At 42.3% G+C, this 18,171-nt stretch overlaps 1 protein-coding gene across 2 annotated transcripts in view; it reads right to left on the bottom strand.

Moving 5' to 3' along the window:
• Nucleotides 1-18,171, bottom strand: part of ADCY9 (adenylate cyclase 9) — a 111,523-nt gene that overhangs the window by 89,992 nt on the left and 3,360 nt on the right. Inside the window, exons 1-2 of one of the 2 annotated variants that reach the window (XM_012647818.1) lie at nucleotides 17,466-17,966; nucleotides 15,500-17,237 (exon numbers count right to left, since the gene is read on the bottom strand). In XM_012647818.1, coding sequence (XP_012503272.1) covers nucleotides 15,500-17,189 — 1,690 coding nt within the window. In that variant the 5' untranslated portion in view covers nucleotides 17,190-17,237; nucleotides 17,466-17,966. Of the gene's footprint in view, nucleotides 1-15,499; nucleotides 17,238-17,465; nucleotides 17,967-18,171 lie in introns of those variants that run through there. The other variant, XM_012647817.1, reaches the window with a different exon arrangement.

Here is an 18,171-nt window from a genome sequence, read left to right on the forward strand (position 1 = left end):
TCGAACTCCTGAGCTCAAACAATCCGCCCGCCTCGGCCTCCCAGAGAGCTGGGATTACAGGCGTGAGCCACCGCGCCCGGCCTGGGGTTTTCTTTTGCGGTGATGAAAATGTTTTGGGACTAGATAGAGGTGATGGTTGTACAACATTGTAAATGCCCTAAATGCCACTGAATTGTTACTCTAAAGTCATTAACTTTATGTTATGTGCATTTTGTTTCGCTTTAAAAGAAGTCAACATAACATCAGGAAACTATAGGATAACAGTAAGGGAGGGCGGGGGAAATGGCAGAATATGAAGCCTTAAAAAGTTCCTAGATACAGTACAAAAAGCCTGACTTTACGGGCCAGTATCAGAGAAAATTAATGAAAGCAATCGGGAACATCAACAGCAGGCCTGTGGTTTAGACTAGGAGGCAAGTGGTTAGATCAAGAGAAATCTTCAGAAATCCCTACTTGAGGAATTTTCACAACAATGCCACCAAGATGATTATAAATAAGATATTCCGACCTCCTGAGTCTAGGCACACAATTCTCTGTGGAAAAGATTGAACTGGGCACTTGACATGTGAAAATACATTTTTATCTGTCAAAGGGGGAAGCAAGGGATTAAAGTGTCACATGCATAGTTTTAAATCTGCCATGATATTAACATCTGTTCGGAGAGATTCTTGCACTTTTTGCCCACCGGATATAAAATCACTCATGTCAGCGTCTGAGTCCTCACCATGCACAGCCTGCATTGCTATGAGACACTGTGTCCAGCTTCTTGTGTATCTTCTTTATCTGGCTCTCTTACCCCAGGGTGAGTTACCTGGGGCAGAGACTTTTGTCACAATGTGTCCCAGGGCTGAGAACAGGGCCTGGTATGTGTTTTACAGATGAACAAAAGACTGAATCTAGCAGCACTTGTTAAGTGCTTGGCCTGAACCACAGTCACAGCAAACACCCCTGTGCCTTGGGGTCCCAGCCTGGTAGAGGCCCCAGACACTGACAGGCTGAGATCAGGGCAAGAGGACACATGTATGAAGGGCAAGGTAAGCATCAAAGATACAAGGGCGAGTTCCACCAGGTATCAGGGAGCCTGCCTGACTCTTTCCTGTAAGTCAAAGTGGAAGCTGGCGAACTTCCTGCTGCTACCACATGTCTGGCGTGAGGTTTCAGCATTTATAGAGCCTCCCAATTCCTTATAGCACTGCTCATGGGGTAATATCAAATGCATGGGTTTCAACACTGATGAAAACAGGTTTGGGAGGAGGTCATAGGCTGAAACCAACATCCAATAAACACCTCCCTAGTGCCAGATGCTTCCATGCATATATCTCATTTAATGCTCACCCAAACCCTTCAGGGTGGGTGACTCAATTCCCCAAGGGGAAATTAGATGCTCAGACTGCCATTTTTAAAGTAAAATACATGCCATTTTAAAGTATCTACATATTGGCCCTTGAACAACGTCAGGGTTGGGAGCACCAAACCCAGTGCCGTCAAAAATCCATATATAACTGGACTACCCAAAACCATAACTACTGATAGCTTACTGTTACCCAGAAGCCTTACAAATAACTGTCAATTAACACATATTTTATATGTTACATATATTATATATTGTATTCTTACAATAAAGTAAGCTAGAGAAAAAATGTTATTAGGAAAATCATAAGGAATAGAAGACACATTTACAGTACTGTACTATATTTACTGATACTGTAAGTGCATGTCATCTGTTCACAAGATGAATCATGTGTCTGAAATGGCAGCAACCTCCGTCTACAGGGTGTGGCAAGCAATTCAACATTGTCTTGTAATGTCATGATTTTTCTCTGCTTCTTGGGAGCACTTCCAGCACCACTAGTGGCACTACATATGGGTCCCAGGGTATTATTCCAGGTTTATGGCCTTGCACTAAATATGATGAAAAATACGAGACATCCTCAAGAGATCACTTTTTACTTCGATACACAATTTTCTGGAGCGATGAACTGCCCGCATCTTAAGCAGATAATGGCACCAGTCAAGCTTACCACAACAGCAACAGGAGGTGGCTACAAAGTTATTACAGAAGTACAGTATGTACTACAATTAATTTTATGCAGTCATAATACTGCATCTTTATGTTTGTTTACGTTTCTGTCCACTGCCAAAGGCACCATTAACAGTCTGTGTTTATACATGTAAGTTTTGATCAATTTTAACTCTGCATAATAGATTTATATTTTATGGTAGTAGATGATAAAATAGACTAGTATCTACACATGTGTTATACATTCTTAATTTTTTTCTTTTTGCTATTTCTAGGCTATGTGGTTCATCTACAAGTTTTTTCAAATTGTCGCAAATCTCAAAAAGAATTTCCAATATTTTTATTGAAAAAAAAGCTGTGTAAAGTGGACCCACACAGTTCAAACCCATGTTGTTCAAGGGTAACTGTACTTTGAAAATTAAGACACTGACAGCCCATACTAGGCAGGCTGGCTATTGGCCGGGCCCTTCAATAAGAACAAACCTTCCTAAAACAAACAACAGCAACAAACTATCACTGTTTGAGTGCTACTGCATGTCAGATTACCAAATTTCTAGGATAAAAATCCACACATATCTCTTTGGTTTTAAACCAAAGAGGAAAAAATTTGGCCAGTTCTTCCCTGCCAGTATAGTAGAGAACACACAAAATTTCTACAATTCTTCTTATCTGATGTTTCTTGGGAAAGTACTTTCTTAAAATTCTGGTAAATTTTAATAAAAATCAATACTTCCCTAATTTAAGATTCACATTTTAGCTTTATAATATAACTAGTTATAGAATCATTAACTAATTCTAATTAACTATTGATTATAGAATCTAATCTATAATCTCATTTTCTATTTCTACTATATAAGCAAAAGAAATCTACTTTTGGCCTTGTGGAAAACATGCTCTATTTTATAAGACAAAATTTGATTCAAATTTCTCTTTCTCCCCCTTCCCTTTAAAATATACTAAAAATAACTGTAATAACATCTTACTCATCCTGAACTCATGTACTTAGCAACCTCACTTATTCAGTGTACAGCTGACAACCAAAAAATTGCACAAAGACTGAATCCCTAGTCCTTTTAATCAAACTGTATCTGCATGGTTAACAAGCTTGATTATTTGTTGTGCTTTTTTAATGGAACAAAGTGAAAACTAGGAGCAAATCTGTCACAGGAAAGCATACCAATAGCTACATAAGCTGATAGCAAGAAAGCAAGCAAAAAAATTTATTTTTGAAACATAACTGGACAAACAGAGCAATCTCACCTTAAAGAAAAGCAAAAATTCCTACTTTTATAGGGAAATTGCTATATTAGTAAAAGCTAAATAACAAGTAGTATAAATAAGTCATCAAGGAAATTAAATTTTATTTGGCATATTTCATTTTTATGAAGGCAAGAAAGTTTTATATATTTCGGAAATGTAAAACCAAGTGTTTAAATTGGTTAAAACAGGAAAATGTTTGATTGACTCAAAGAGAAAAAAATCCTCAGCTCTTCAGAAAACTCACCCGTCCAGAAAAACATACTATCACTGATATTTATATCTAACAATATATCAAATAAGGTTGGTTTCATATTCAACCATATGCTACCCCTGAAGCACTCTATTAAGGAACTGGCTGGAAGAAAGGAAAAGGATCAGAGAGCTTAATATTTAATCAACCTGGAGCAAGCCTAAAAAAGAGGCTAGCTGTTTAAAAAAAAAAAATAAACCTGACTACATGAAGCATTAACATCAAATAATTCAGTGTTAAATCTCATTTAATTGTGGCTTTCAGGAAAACTTCTAAACATGAATGAAAATGAAATGGCTAAATTTTAGTGAAGATATATTATTAAATAATAAAATATTTTTTATCATTTCAACTTATTTTCAAACAATCAGCTTGACTGTTGATTTCAAACAAAAATACTTTTCCATTAACTAATGAATGGATAAATAAAATATGGTCTATCCATATGGTAGAGTATTATCTGACCATAAAAAGGGACAAAGTACTGATACATGCTACAACATGGATGAACCCTGAAAACATTAGGCTCTGGGAAAGAAGCCAAACACAAAAGGCTACATGTTATATGATTCTGTTTATATGAAATATCCAGAGAACAGGCAGAGCCACAGAGGCAGAAAGTAGATTAGTGGTTGCCAGAATCTGAGGGGTTTGGGGGGAAATAGAGAGTGCTGATGGGTACAGGGCTTCTTTTTAGGGTGATAAAAATGTTCTTAAAATTGATTGTGGTGATGGTTGCATAGCTCTATCAATATACTAAAAACCACTGAACTGTATACTTTAAATAAGTGAATTGCATGGCATGTAAATTCTATCTTTAAAAGAAGCTGTTAAGAAAAATAAATCAAAGAATAGCTTAACATTATCATCCAGATAAGAACCTCATTGATATTCCTTGTTCAGGAAAGCTCCACACACCATAAGCAATGCTGTTAAATGAAACAGAAACCTTAGTGCAAACTGGAACACCTCCAGGGGAGTATATGGAATTGGAAATTTAATAGCTACTAAATAAAGCAGCATCATGACTACAGCTATGAAAGCAAATATTTCCATCTGAACTTCAAATGGCAGAGTGACAAAGTTGATATCTTAGAATCATCAGCTCTACAAGTGTTCATAATCACAATTTCTTTTGGGAGCCAGAAAGAACACAGCATTCATTAAGTTATTCCAGCTGAGAAATTCACTGTGAAATGTGTGTTAGAGACAAGCAAAGTCCTTTGAAATTTCTTGTTTGCATGGTAGTATTAAAAGTTTTTAACCTTCTTCAATTACTTGCACACTGAGTCAGTCACTTCAGTCCTTAGAAAACATATGACTCCAGCAGGCTCTGAATAACATTTTCTCTCAGGGAAGCTACAGTTTCACAACTTGGGTCTTTGTTGAGGTGAAATTCTCTCTCAGGTCGGATGACATGTACCCAATGACAACACTGTCTTTCAGAACCAAGTAGCGTTTTTCCCTTTCTATGTTATTTCACCAGCCACACAAATCACAGCAAATGTTACGTTACTTTCCATGAGCTTCTTTGCTGTTTGTTAGGAAAGGCTACGAAAATCACTGAGAAAAAAATATCACATTCAAATTACTATAAAGAAAAGGAAAAATGTAGAAAAGCCAGAAAAATAAAATGGAGAAGATATTTAATCAAATACTCCTGGAGAGATGGAACACCGTCTCATCCAGGGCACAAGCTGTTAAAGGAGGAAAGGCTTTAATGTGTGTTCTTCATCATTAGAGCAAAAAGGAAGAGAAAGCATATAGAGAAACTCAAGAGATCCAGAAAAGAGACACTTTGAACAAAGAAAATGGAAATTACAGGGAATCAAATGTTCCGCATCATGATTTCAATAAAGAAAAAATATGCTTCTGAAGGGTGGAAAAAAGAAAACTATTGAAAACCTTTTATAAATCCATGACAAAATCCAAGAGTTTCCTTCCAACATTGGTGACCTCTAATTATTAATTACAAGGTCTAAGGTAGACATTTGTCAGATGCATTAATTTTGGGACTACCGGAGGCCTAACATGTCCCCTGGCACACTAAAAATATGGTACGTAGATCCAGCAACTCACCTGGGTGCAAGTGAGTCTTTTATTAATGGAATAATCAGTAAGAACATTATTAGCTATACAAGTTATTTGCTCAGTACTACTATTGAAAAACTTGCCAATACAGTGAAATTCATTTTATTGGCAACTAGCTTTCCAGTCTCCAAAATAATGTTAAAATGGGAAATGAAGCACATTTTTTTTTTCAAATTTATTCACATTTTCTCAAAGCCATTTCAAAAGTGTCTCTCAAACTTTCAAAATCGAATAGGGTTCCTCTAACAAAACCCTGCTTTATTCAACAAATGTGATCCTAAAAATCCATGTGTAAATTATACTTCTAGAACTCAATCTTACTTATTTATATTCAAAGGAAGTAAAGAATCCTTTATAAAGTTAAAAATCTCACACACACCCTGCAATTTAGTGGTTCTGTAAATCTGAGTTTCCCTGTGCTAAATTTGTCTAAGTGAGGGTTTAAACAAATGGACAAAGGGAAACCACTTCTTCGTATTAGGAACGGGAAGTATTCCCCAATCATGAGAATTTCAGCTATTCTTAGAGAATGGTGGAGAGTCTTAAAGCATGTCTAGTTCAAACTTTTACTAATATGAGGAAACTAAAAACCTGAGAGATTCAATTATTTGCCCACAAGGACAAAACATCTTCAGATGGAAAGCAACGAATTCATTTTTAAAAATAAGATAATTCTATAAAAGTGCTTTCCTTTCAGAATTCCTCCCCTCCACCCAGTTTTTAGGCAGCTCAATCACAAAACAAAAATTAATACTAATGGCCATGAGAAGCAGCAGCACTTTTTCACTGGGAGAAGAACTCATTTATGAAGTTACAGAACGCAACAGTAATACTTAATAGGGTGAAACTAACTGAGTCAATATGCAATAAACCCTCTTCCTTGAAATGTCATAGCCTTAACGGTATTAATATATTATATTTTAATATCCATATACAAGAAAATAAATCACATGCATCTGGGTTTTCTGCCACTCTCCAAAATAGATTGTTAAAAAAAAAAAGGTAGTTAATATCTCCCAAACAACTCAAACACGAAAATAAATGATTCAAAAGCTGCTTTCAGTGGCACATTTTTCTTTGGAATGGGGAAAAAAAAAAAAAAAGAACAAATTTTAATAGCATTACATAAAAATCCTGGAAATTATGCACAAAGACTACCCTGGAGCTTTGCCAAAAAAGGGTATATTGGTTTTTCATGTGTATAAATGATAATCAAATAAGAATTATCAGGAGCTACAGTATTATTAAAGACAAATACACTTCTCGAAATCTCCTTGTACAAAGCTTAAAAATAATTGCCTGAACTAAGCCATTCAACCCTACATTTTCTGGGCCCTAAATAAGCACTCGGGTTTTCAGGCCTCTGTACCCCTGCGCTACGGCCTGGCCACTCTACACCTCCCTGCCCTCACCCAGCACCCTCGGAGCCCCAGGGCCTGACTCTGTCCACTCACCACCTGGCGCCATGTGCCTGTTCACGCTCCACGGCCTTCTCTCTAGGGCCTTTCAAACCCCATCTGTGGCCTCTATTTAATGAAACTCAACTGTTCCTAGCAAAGTGGTTGTTGCCTTTCCTCTGCCTTCTGGTTTGTTCTGTGTAGATGTTTGGGGTGTGGTTTCACACATAACAGGGCGCTTACATATGGAGCATGAGTAGTTATAATATCCATTCATTCATTCGACAAATATTACTGCACATTTATTATATGCCTGGCTATACTTCCAGCGCTAGGAATACAGCAGTAAACAAACATGGGAAAATTCCTGTTCTCAAGACACCTGCATTCATTCCAGTGGGGTAGAAACAGATCATAAACAAAATAAGCAAGGCAAGCAGTTGCGAGGCAAGACGGAAAGGAGAGCGGCCAAACCATAGTTCCAGGAGGCACTGTTCGAAGCAAAGCTCCTGTGAAGGGAAGGAATTTCTGGAGTTGGGCCTTCTGGAACTTTCCACAGCTGTCCTGGGGGATGGGGCTTGCTGGGCTGGGGGCACTCCTCAGTCTGCAAACAGGTAATCTACACTTTGGTTTAGGACTTCTTTCTTTTTGTTGTTCTTTATCACATTTACCTACATTCACAGGCACCCATCCCCCAATAGGTATTAGTGGGAAGATATCACAGAAAGAAACACTGCATTACTCTATAATTGTCAACTGTAAGAATGCAAATTAAAGCTTCCAAAGAGCTTGAAGATGCACCAACTGTTTCATCTGTGGCATTAGTTCTTCATATAAACATGTATATACTACTAATTTTCTTTTCAAAAAAGGAGAGGGTAAACTTTAGCCCAGTCTCTCTGAATAAACATATCAGACAGACAGAATCAATGAGATTTAAATACCTATAGTTTCTGCACTCCTTAAAAGCGTTACTAAATGTTGTTACTAAATGGATATGAAAGTGGCTTGGCAAGGTGGCTGATACCTGTAATCCCAGCGCTTTGGGAGGCCAAGGCGGGAGGATCACTTGAGGCCAGCCAGGAGTTCGAGACTAACCTGAGCAAAATAGCAAGACCATGTCTCCATAAAAAATTTTTTAAAAGTTAGCTGGGCATGGAAGTGTGCACCTGTAGTCCCACCTACTTGGGAGGCTGAGGCAGGAGATCGCTTGAGCCCAGGAGTTCAAAGTTACAGTGAGCTGTGATTGCACCACTGCACTCCAGCCTGGGCTATAGAGCAAGACTCTGTCTCTAAAAAAATAAAAATAAAAAATAAATGAATACAAAAACTATCAAAGATCACTGGGTTGTATGAAAGGGACTCAGGGGCCAACTTAAAGGGACTCCCACGGGCCCAAGTTGGGACAATATAAGCATCGAAAATAAGGTATCTGTACGGAAATGAAATACATCAAATAAGCTAAAATCCCCCAAGTCACTGGTCACCTTTGGAGTATGTTAAGAAACCAACTCAGTCTGAAAACTGGTATGTAAAGAGAAAGAATCAAGCAAATAAAAACATCTAAACATATACAGTTTCCACGATCCTAAGATTTCACAATGGCTGAGATGACAACGTGCACGAAAACACCATCAGCTGGGGAGAGCTAAAGAAAAGTATAGTTGTTTTGGCTGTTGCTGCTGCTAAGAAACTCATCCCCACTTTCAATAATACTAGCTCATGAATCTATTCTCTATTGAGAGTTACTATGTGCCAGTACTTTCCTAAGTACTTGACATGCATTTTCTCATTTAATCCTTACAACAGTTCTACAAGGTGAGTATTAATGTTTTCTAATACTGTCCTTTGGGTTTAAATATTGCCTTCGCCACTTAATAGCTCTTCCTGGCTGTATGACCATCGCAAGTTACTTAACCTCTCTGTGCTTTAGTTCCCTCACGTATAAAATGGAGATAATGAGTCCCTACCTCCCAGCCATTTTTCTAATACAATCAGTAAGTCTAGTGCATATTATTAGTTCAGGTGATTTGATTAGTGTCTACTTCCTCTTCTAAGCTGTACACTCCAAGAGGGCAGGGACCATGCTTTGTCTCAAGAACCTAGTCCAGGCCTTGCAAATGGTAGGAACCCATTCAATATTTAATGAATAAATAAATGAGTCTACAGTAGGGTGCAGTAGAGCTGAATGACCATTCTGGTTCAAACCTTAGCCAATTATCTCCAGAGTCATGAAGCTGAAGCTTTTCCCATAATTTCTCAACTATCAAGAGCCACATCATGTTAAGTACTTCAAAGCTCTTGGGACCTGAAGCAGCCTAAGCACAATACTGCCTGAGCTCCCTGAGGTTTCTAATAAAGAAGCTGCCAAACTTGGCAGCTACAATTTAAACAGGGCAAACTATCAGTGTTTTGTGTTTTGGACACTTGCCCTTTTTAATACTAGAAACTGACACAATCACAGTCCCCAGTGTGTTCTGAATTTCTGCACTGGATTATACAAGATGTGCACCACCAAACAGAGTGTAGGAAAAAAGAAACATCCTTTAGACCAGTACGAAATATGACTCAGCCAGGTGGAAGACTGAGTTATTGACTGAATGGTTATATCGAATCACTATGCTAATAAGCACTTTGCTTGAATTATCTCATTTGATTCCCTCAAAACTCTCTGACAGGGTTACTATTACTCCTATAAATTGTAGAGCCCCTTGGTAGTTTGCCCAAGGTCCCACAGTTAGGAAATTATAGAACTGAGAATTGAATCCAAATGTATCAGAAACCAAAATGCAAGCACCTAACCACTAAATTACACTGACAAAGGGCAAGCCCTTCAAAAAAAATTTACAAAAACAAAGTTGATAGTCTTTAGCATGAACCTTGAACACCAGCAACAAAGATTTGGCAGAAACACAAAGGAAAAGCTCTTGAAGTGTCTTGTATGCAAAGTACAAATGATGCTCAGAGCCAAATGAATGATGCGCCCCTCAGTCCAGCTCTTCCAGTATCAGTAGCTTCCTGCCACCACCAGGAGAGGGGACCACAGAATTCTAATGATGAATTGTAACAGTCTTACAATATCAAAATCCCAACAAAAATACCAATACATTTAAATCACCAACCAACAGAAAGAGGAGAATTTAGGCACATACAGGCTTTCGCACACTCACGTGCCCATATGTGGAAAATTTGATGTGGTTAAGTTTTTTTTCGTAATTACTATTCCACAGCAAAGTACATAGGTAACACTTCCCAGAAGGTAGAAACACAATTATTATTTGGAACCAGGCTGACTAGTAGATAAAAATCCTGAACTTCTTTACTTACTCTATTTACTCCTTTTTAATTTTCCCCATACTTAGTAATTCTGCCTGAAAAGATTACCTTCCTTCCTTTTTCATTCTATCAGCAATTCAGCAAATCTTAATTTTCTTTGCCAGGTTAATTCTACTCAAAAGCTTGTCCTCAGAAGTAACAGCTATGTGCTCCTTACTGTAAGCCATGTAATTTGGTCCCAAAGAGCCTGAAAAAAATTGTCACTAGGGGCTGCTTGAGTATTGACTCCATAACTGTTTCCCGCCCTAGCTGTTGAGCCAAAGTGTCTGCTTCATCTTATCTCTGTCACTTGCTACCTGAGAGGCTGTTTGTTTTGTTTTTTCATTGGGTATTTTTGTTGTTTTCTTTTTTTTTTTTTTTTTTTTTTGAGACAAGGTCTTGCTCTTTTGCCCAGGCTGGAGTGCAGTGGTCTGCTCATAGTGTACTGCAGCACTGAACTCCTGGCCTCAAGTGATCCTCCTGTCCCAGCCTCCCAAGTAGCTGGGACTATAAGGAAGCACTGCCATGCCCAGCTAATTTTTTTATTTTTGTAGAGACTGGCTCTCACTGTGTTGCCCAGGCTGGTCTCAAACACCTGGCCTCAAGCAATCCTCCTGCCTCGGCCTCCCAAAGTGCTGGTATGACAAGTGTGAGCCACTAGGTCCAGTCTGGTGTTTTGCCATTTGCAAGTGACCCCACTCAAGAATACAGGTAAACACGGAATTTCCAAGAGGGGAGACTGAGCTGTCAGCTAACGAACAGGTTAGCACCACAGTAGCAACGGTTACATGCTTAGCAGGGATGAGCCATCCAAGCTATCGTAGGGAGCAAGGGACATACCTCAGCATCCAACTGAACCCCAAATTGGCACTTGGCTGGGGCTCTTAGCTGTCAACTGACAGGCTTGTGCCCATAAGTCAAGAGGGAGCACAGACTTCCAGGTTGGGACAGGTATCAGCATAGGCTAACATGTATAGAGGGCCTTGGTCCACTGTCAATTTGAGAAGTGGCCTCGGAGAGAGCCTAGATATGAACTCTTCTAAGAAAAGGCAAAGATCTCAGTCGTGGAGGTGCCAATGAGCGACAATCTGCCCAAATGAACACCAGTGGATCTCTCCCCCAGCTGCTCCAGAAGCCTAAAGTTTGGCTAGAGGAAAAGGCTTTTTTTAATTTCTGCATCTAGCAACGTGATAGCCACCAGATAGTCCTTTCCAAAAAGACATAATCGTTGGTGTTGATTTGGAGTGACTGTTCCATCTGCCTTCTATCTTTGTCCTATCTTCCTAATATTACAAGGGAAAAAAAAAAAAGATGTCTACAGATATTTTCTAACAGTTTCACTTTCTGTCTTTGTGACCCTATATCTATGATACAGGAAAAACCAACAGCTCTAGATAATACATCTTACCTTTTTTGCCAGTGACCCAAAACAGCCGCTGCGCCTTTTGGTCTAGCAGTTCATTCCAAATGCTGTGGAAGGGCCCTTCTGCCCATCACTGAATCAGACCATTTCTCCTTATCTTTAATAATTCCCTATCACTTTTGGGATTATTTCCAAATTCCTAGCCCCAGGATTCCTTTGACCATTTCTCAGTGACTGGCCACCATGTGTAAGATTATACACACACACCCCATATTCCATATCCCCCTTCCTGCTTTGTTTTCTCCTCAAAACTTAACACAAATTTTATATCTTATCTTATTGTTTGACTCCCCTGCTGAATCTTCTATTAGAATTCCCCTATTAGAAGGCCTATTATTAATCAAAAATTCCCAGCCCCATTATGAGGGCAAGACTTTTTCTCTGTTTTTTTCACTGTTGTATCCCCAGGACCTAGAACTGTGCATAGTACGGAATCAGTTATTTGCTGAATGAATGAATGAATGAACAAACAAGCCAAGGGTTCCAGGTCTACTTCATATTCTGCAACTCAGTCTTATGCTCTCCATTCACACCCTAGAACCTCAAAAGCCTCTCTCACATTCCTGACTCCAAACTATCTCCAGGTCAATTCCAGAAACTTAAAATGCCATCTCCCATTCAAACAATCAAGCCCCTCCCCTCCTTCCAGTGGTTTGTTTAAATCTGGCTCAAAGTCCTATCAAGTTGATCTTCATATTCATACCTTCCCCCTCACCTCCACGGCTACTGGTGTTGCCTTGGTCCAGGTCACCATCACCCCCACCTGGGATCTATCTATTCAAACAGCTCATTAGTCTCCAGTCTCACCCCGTTCCAACCCATACACCCTAGACCTGAAGGAGTCTCCCCACCACCTACAAGATCAAATCCCAGCTCCTTCCCCTGCTACCCACCACCTTCCTCGTGCTGAAGCACTATGTACAATTGCCCAAACCCACCAAGAAACAATCCCAAGCCCTTCCTCCTGCTTTCTGCTCTGCACCCAGTGTTCTTCTTTTGTTCATGGGGACAGCAACAGCTTGATCTCAGGGTCCACATCATGCATAAGGACCTCTCTAAAGTGTTTCCCAACTCTCGTCATCCTCTACAACAACATTTATAACTGTGAGCTCGCCGAGGCCGGGAATTATCATGAATCCATCTTCCCATCCATAGTGCCAGTGTGAAGTATGAGCACAGTAAAGATTTTAGAGTGAATGAATATGCAGAAATAATGAAACTCCACCTTCCACAAAGCCTGTTCAGATAAATTAGACATAGAGTAGCTTCCTTTCACATCACCAGGCTGGTTCTAGAATCCCCTGCTCATTCTACTGATGTTCATTTCTACAGAGTCCTCTACTGGGTCTTTTCAACCCTGTTATCAGAAAAGGGGATGAGAGGTTAAGGTTAACTCCCAATCGTGTATAGAGAAAATATCTGCCACCAGCCCAAAGACAGAATGCTAAAATAAACCTGATGTATAGAAGCTTCACCATGTGTGTGAAAGGTCTTCTATAATCTATGCTATTATCTCAATTTAGCAGCTTTGTACAACATCAGGACGGTTTCAGAAAGGGTCAGGAAGCTGTGTAGATGTACTCTATTCCTGGAATTCTATCCATAAAGGTTTTCAAAATGAGCTGAAGAGAGCAAAATTCATGATCTCAGGAAACACTTAAAGGAGAGAATACCATATAAAAAAATCAACGGTTTAGCTAAGCCTTTTATCTTTTCCTACCTCCCATGCAATACTAAAACTTTTCTTTGTAAATATACAATATATACAATTTTAAAGAAAAAGTTAATTTACCAAATTTACACAATTTGAGGTTTAAAAAAATCAAAAACCCACTCTCTAGCATTTGGGGTTTTTTGGTTTTTGTTTTATTGGTGCCGTTGAGACTCTTGATCTATAAACTGAAAATAAAATTACCAATAAATTAACAAAAATGGGTCCTGCCAAAGATTCAATGCCTTGGTGATTTCCAAACATCATAATTATGCCTGCTTTTATTTTTGAAATTCAAGTAATACACTATATAAAGTACAGCTTACAAAATTGCTATCATTGTCCTTTGGTCCAACATATTTACTTTAATGTAATGCAGCAAGCTCCCTTCTCTTATATTTGTCCCACAGTCCCCAAGGACAGAGTCCACAACACTCACGTCCTAAAAATGCCAAAATGTCAAGCAGGGGTTACATCCACACCCTCATCCACTAGCACCTTCATGTTCAAGAGCAGGTGCCACCCTCCTAAATGGAAAGACACTTGTCATGGCAGGATCTTTCAAGGGAATTGCAAGGCAAAGTTTCTGACCTCCTCGACATAGCCTGTAAAACTAGGTCAAGGGAATTCTCAGGTGAAAATATTGTTCTCCTACATCCATAAATTCTTCAACAACTAACAGATTAATGTAATAAAGAAAAATCAGGAGAAGGATAAAGTACCCTTGCCAGATAACAAAGCCAGGGAAAGAAAATGCCAATTGAGCACATAGGATTATTTCAAGGCCAGCAATCAACCTATACAAGCCCTAACTTAACCAGTGCAGTCTGGTTGCAACTACTTCTCCCATCTTTGATTTAAACTATCACTTCTCCTTCGGAGGATCCCCTTCTTCCCTGGGGGCTTTTAGCTGTGTAATTACACAACATGTGGGCACCACAAAATACAATACAGCTTTACAAATGTAGGCTTTTAAAAAGCAATGTTATTTTCTCTACATACTTCCAAAATAGATGTTCCCCTCACTCCAGAAGATTTTAGGAAAACATAAGGACTGTTTAAAAGAAGGGCGAAGGGGGAGAAAAGTAGATTACTTAGAATCTTTATTTTAGTTTCCACTTATTTTACACATCACTTCCCAGACCTCTAGAGTTTTGTCCTATATAAAAAGAAAAAAGAAAAGAAAAAGTAGCAGCCCAGTAAAAACATGCAAAATAGTAGTAAGGAGTTCAAAAGCAGGGACAAGGGGTCAGATACAGAGCTGAGGGAGTGAGAGGAGCAGAATATCAACGCTCCTCCAGGGGCATTTCCCACTTTCAAACCACCTGGTAGCTTGAGAAGTTCGAAGTTCTAACAGGCTCAGGTCTACAGTCTATGTGATAAGACATACACCACAGTAATAAAGCATCCTTAAACAAATGAAAGCTGAAAATGCAAACATGTTTTAAAAAGAGACCTTGGCAAAAGGCAGTGTGCACTTAGAAGTGTATAATTCCATGTAATTCTCCAGAGTCCTGCAGGACAGAGCTGATGTCCTATCCCTATTGTGACCATAAGCAAAGAGAGGCCTAGAGAGATTTTATTCTTCACATTTTTGTAAAGAAAAAAAAAGGCACAGAGAAGCGTTTGGATGGGACTTAAGGGTGACTAAATGAAATGCCAAGGCAATTTCTTTAAGTGCTCAGAAGTTCTGACTGCTGAAAGGCTTCGTACCCTGACATCCATGGACATGCCCCCCAGAATTTCAGGAATGTCGACAGCCAACTGGTGATGTACGCATTTTCAAAGTTCTCTTTCCTTACAAAGGTCCCACTAGGTCAGCTCTGCCACAGTGTCCCTTGCTGCAGTGTGAATAGATCTGTGATATTTGACTCACACTGATCCTGAGATTCCCCCATGGTAAAGTATCCTGAGATAACTGAGCTGCCTCTAGAATCTGATGCTGAAAGGAGATTTGTTTTTGTTTTTTTTTTTTTTCATTGCATACAAACAGGATGGGGAGAGAGATGACAATGCAAAGAGATGCACGTACCTTTCAACTGGTCAGCAACCACGCTCTGGCCAAGGCGTTCGATAACTTTCCCATCTTCCATTTCATACCGGTCATCTAAGTATTTTGCAGTGGCCTCGGAAATGTGAACCTTGCCGGCCACTCCCAGCTGCTCCATGAGGTTGGCCAAGTTCACATCGTTGGACCATACATCGAATTTAAACCTCCTCATGCCCAAGATGCCACACAAGACGGTCCCCGTGTGAACCCCAACACGCATGTTCACCATTTCTTTCTTCTCCTGGCAGAACTGCTCAATGGCCTTTATCATGCCTAAGCCCATTTCAATGCAGCAGTAGGCATGGTCTTCCCGGGGCTCAGGACACCCTGCCACACAATAGTAACAGTCTCCCAGAGTGCTGATTTTCTCACACTTGGTCTCCTCACACAACCGGTCGAAGCGACCAAAGAGATCATTCAGGAGACCCACCAGGGCGTGAGCAGACTTGTTGGCGCTCATCTTGGTGAAGCCCACAATATCTGCAAATAAAATACTGACTTCTTCAATCTGCTGCATCTTAAATGGGCGGAATGCTATAGGAGCTTTCTGTATGGAAGACTTTTTCTTCCTGTTCTTGGGGCTCGAGGTGGCATGCCTCTTGGCAGAATTCTCGCTCTCCTCATCCCCCTGTCTCATCAAGTCATCAGCTATGATTCTTGGCATCACAGAATGAATCATCCTCTCTTTGAGGGCTTTTTCCACTTCCAGATCTTTCCCGTGCATAATCGACTGTCCCACCTTGAGGAAGGTGCTCCTGGACCTCACCTGAGACATGATGAATAGGTGGATCCCAATGGCATGGATGCAACCGTGGAGCAGGGCCCTGCTCAGCAGCTCCCAGTGCAGGGCCCCGGCTGCCGGCAAAGGGAAGCAGTCTTCGTCTCGGAAATGATAGCCAAAGGTCTCAAAAAGAACAGAATAGGCCATCCCCAAAAACAAGCTCAAGTACAAAGGTAAGTGCATGACGGTGTAAAGCAAAAAGAGCACTTCGATGCACATGGAAAAGCTCCCCACTTGAGATAAGCAAGTGTCTGTGGACTTGGCTGCGGGAGTACGATTGGAGCTGTCAACATGTCCTGAGAGAGGCGTCAAAACCTGAAACTGCGCAGCCAGGGTCAGGGAGAACACCAGCAGGGTGAGAGCCAGCGAGGTCCACGCATAATGCCGGGCGTACAGCTTGGTGAAGGTAAACAGAAAAAAGCCCACACATACCACAAGGAAGCACAGTGCAGGAGCTACCATGACAATCAGTTTGGATCTCATGTGCACAGCAAAATAGATGCTCCAGAGAAGGCAGGCGAAGCCGATGTAGAAGAGCGCATACCGGAACCGGCGCTGGGTCTGCGGGAAGCAGCGCTCCAGGCAGGCCTCCTCCAGGTTCACCGAGTCGAACTTGGGGTCCCACCACCGGCTGGAGGCCCTCTCGAACAGCTGGGGCAGCTTCTTCTGCCTGCGCAGGCGGCCTCCGCCACCCACTCTCCGGGGGACGCCCCCGGAGTCCCCGGAGCTGCTACAGCTGGAGGAGATGCTGTACTTGCAGTGCTTGGGATGGCTGGAGGACAGCTGCTTGGGGTTGATCTTGACCCGCACGCTGTTGCTGTCTCCGCTGGAGTCACAGCTCACCTCGGTGCTGTGGTGGTGCAGCAGCTGCTGGTGGGGCGGGGAAGCCATGTTGCCGAGCGCCCGCGCCTTTCCCGGCCGGGGTCGCCTCGCCAGTACCTGTCAGCAAACAATGAGAGTTAGTCGGCGTTTCTGCACACACACACACAAACACACACACGCACGCACGCACACCTCTGAAGGCCACGAAGGCTGTGCCCTTCCTAAGTGGTGGCTCCAGCGAGCGACTTGGAAAGGCACCAGATGCTCACAAAAACTGTCGATAATGGCTAATTAGTGCCTCCACCGTCCCCCCTTCGAGGCGGACGAGAACCATTTGGGACGGACCTAGAACACCGGGGGTCCCGGGAGCGTGGCCGCCTTCGGCTGGGAGGCGCGCCGCTCGCCCCGAGGGTGGCCTCCGCTCGGCTGCTGCTCCTCGGACGCTCGCCTTCTCCAACTGCGGCTCTGGAGGGAAGTTCAGACCTTGAGCGCTCTCAGCACGGTGAGCCACTTGCTCAAAAACAACTCTGCGGGCGGCGAGAAGCCCTTCATCCTGCAGAAAACCGCGCTCCGATGCGTCAAAGGCGACGCGCGGCCGGACCCCGAGCTGCGGCCGGCCGTCCCGGTCCTGGCGCCGCGAGCCCGGCGGGCGACTCCGGCCCGCGCCCCCGAGCGGCCGCCCCCAGCGATCCGGGCCGGCCCTGCCCTCGGCAGCGGGCGCGGTGGGGGGGGGCACCCGGCCCGCGAGTTTGCGGAGTCCGCGGCTGGCGGCCGCCCCCGTCGGAGCGGCCCGTCTAGCGGGGCCTGCTTCCCCCGCCGAGCGCGCCGCCGCTCCCGCCTGGACCGACGATGCGCCGGCCGGGCTGCGGGGCCGAGCGCAGGGACCGGCGGGCGCGGGCCCCTCGGCCGGGCGGGGTGCAGGCTCTGCCGCAGAGCCGGGCTCCCGCGACGCCGCCGGGACGCCCGCCGCCCGCGCTCACGCCCACGCCCCAGGGCCGCCTCGCGGAGCTACAGATGCCGCCGCGGTCGCGCCCGCCGCCGTCCCTCCCGC

The sequence above is a fragment of the Propithecus coquereli genome, unplaced genomic scaffold (genome assembly GCF_000956105.1).
Source record: "Propithecus coquereli isolate 6110/MARCELLA unplaced genomic scaffold, Pcoq_1.0 Scaffold27, whole genome shotgun sequence".
NCBI classification, from domain to species: Eukaryota; Metazoa; Chordata; class Mammalia; order Primates; family Indriidae; genus Propithecus; species Propithecus coquereli.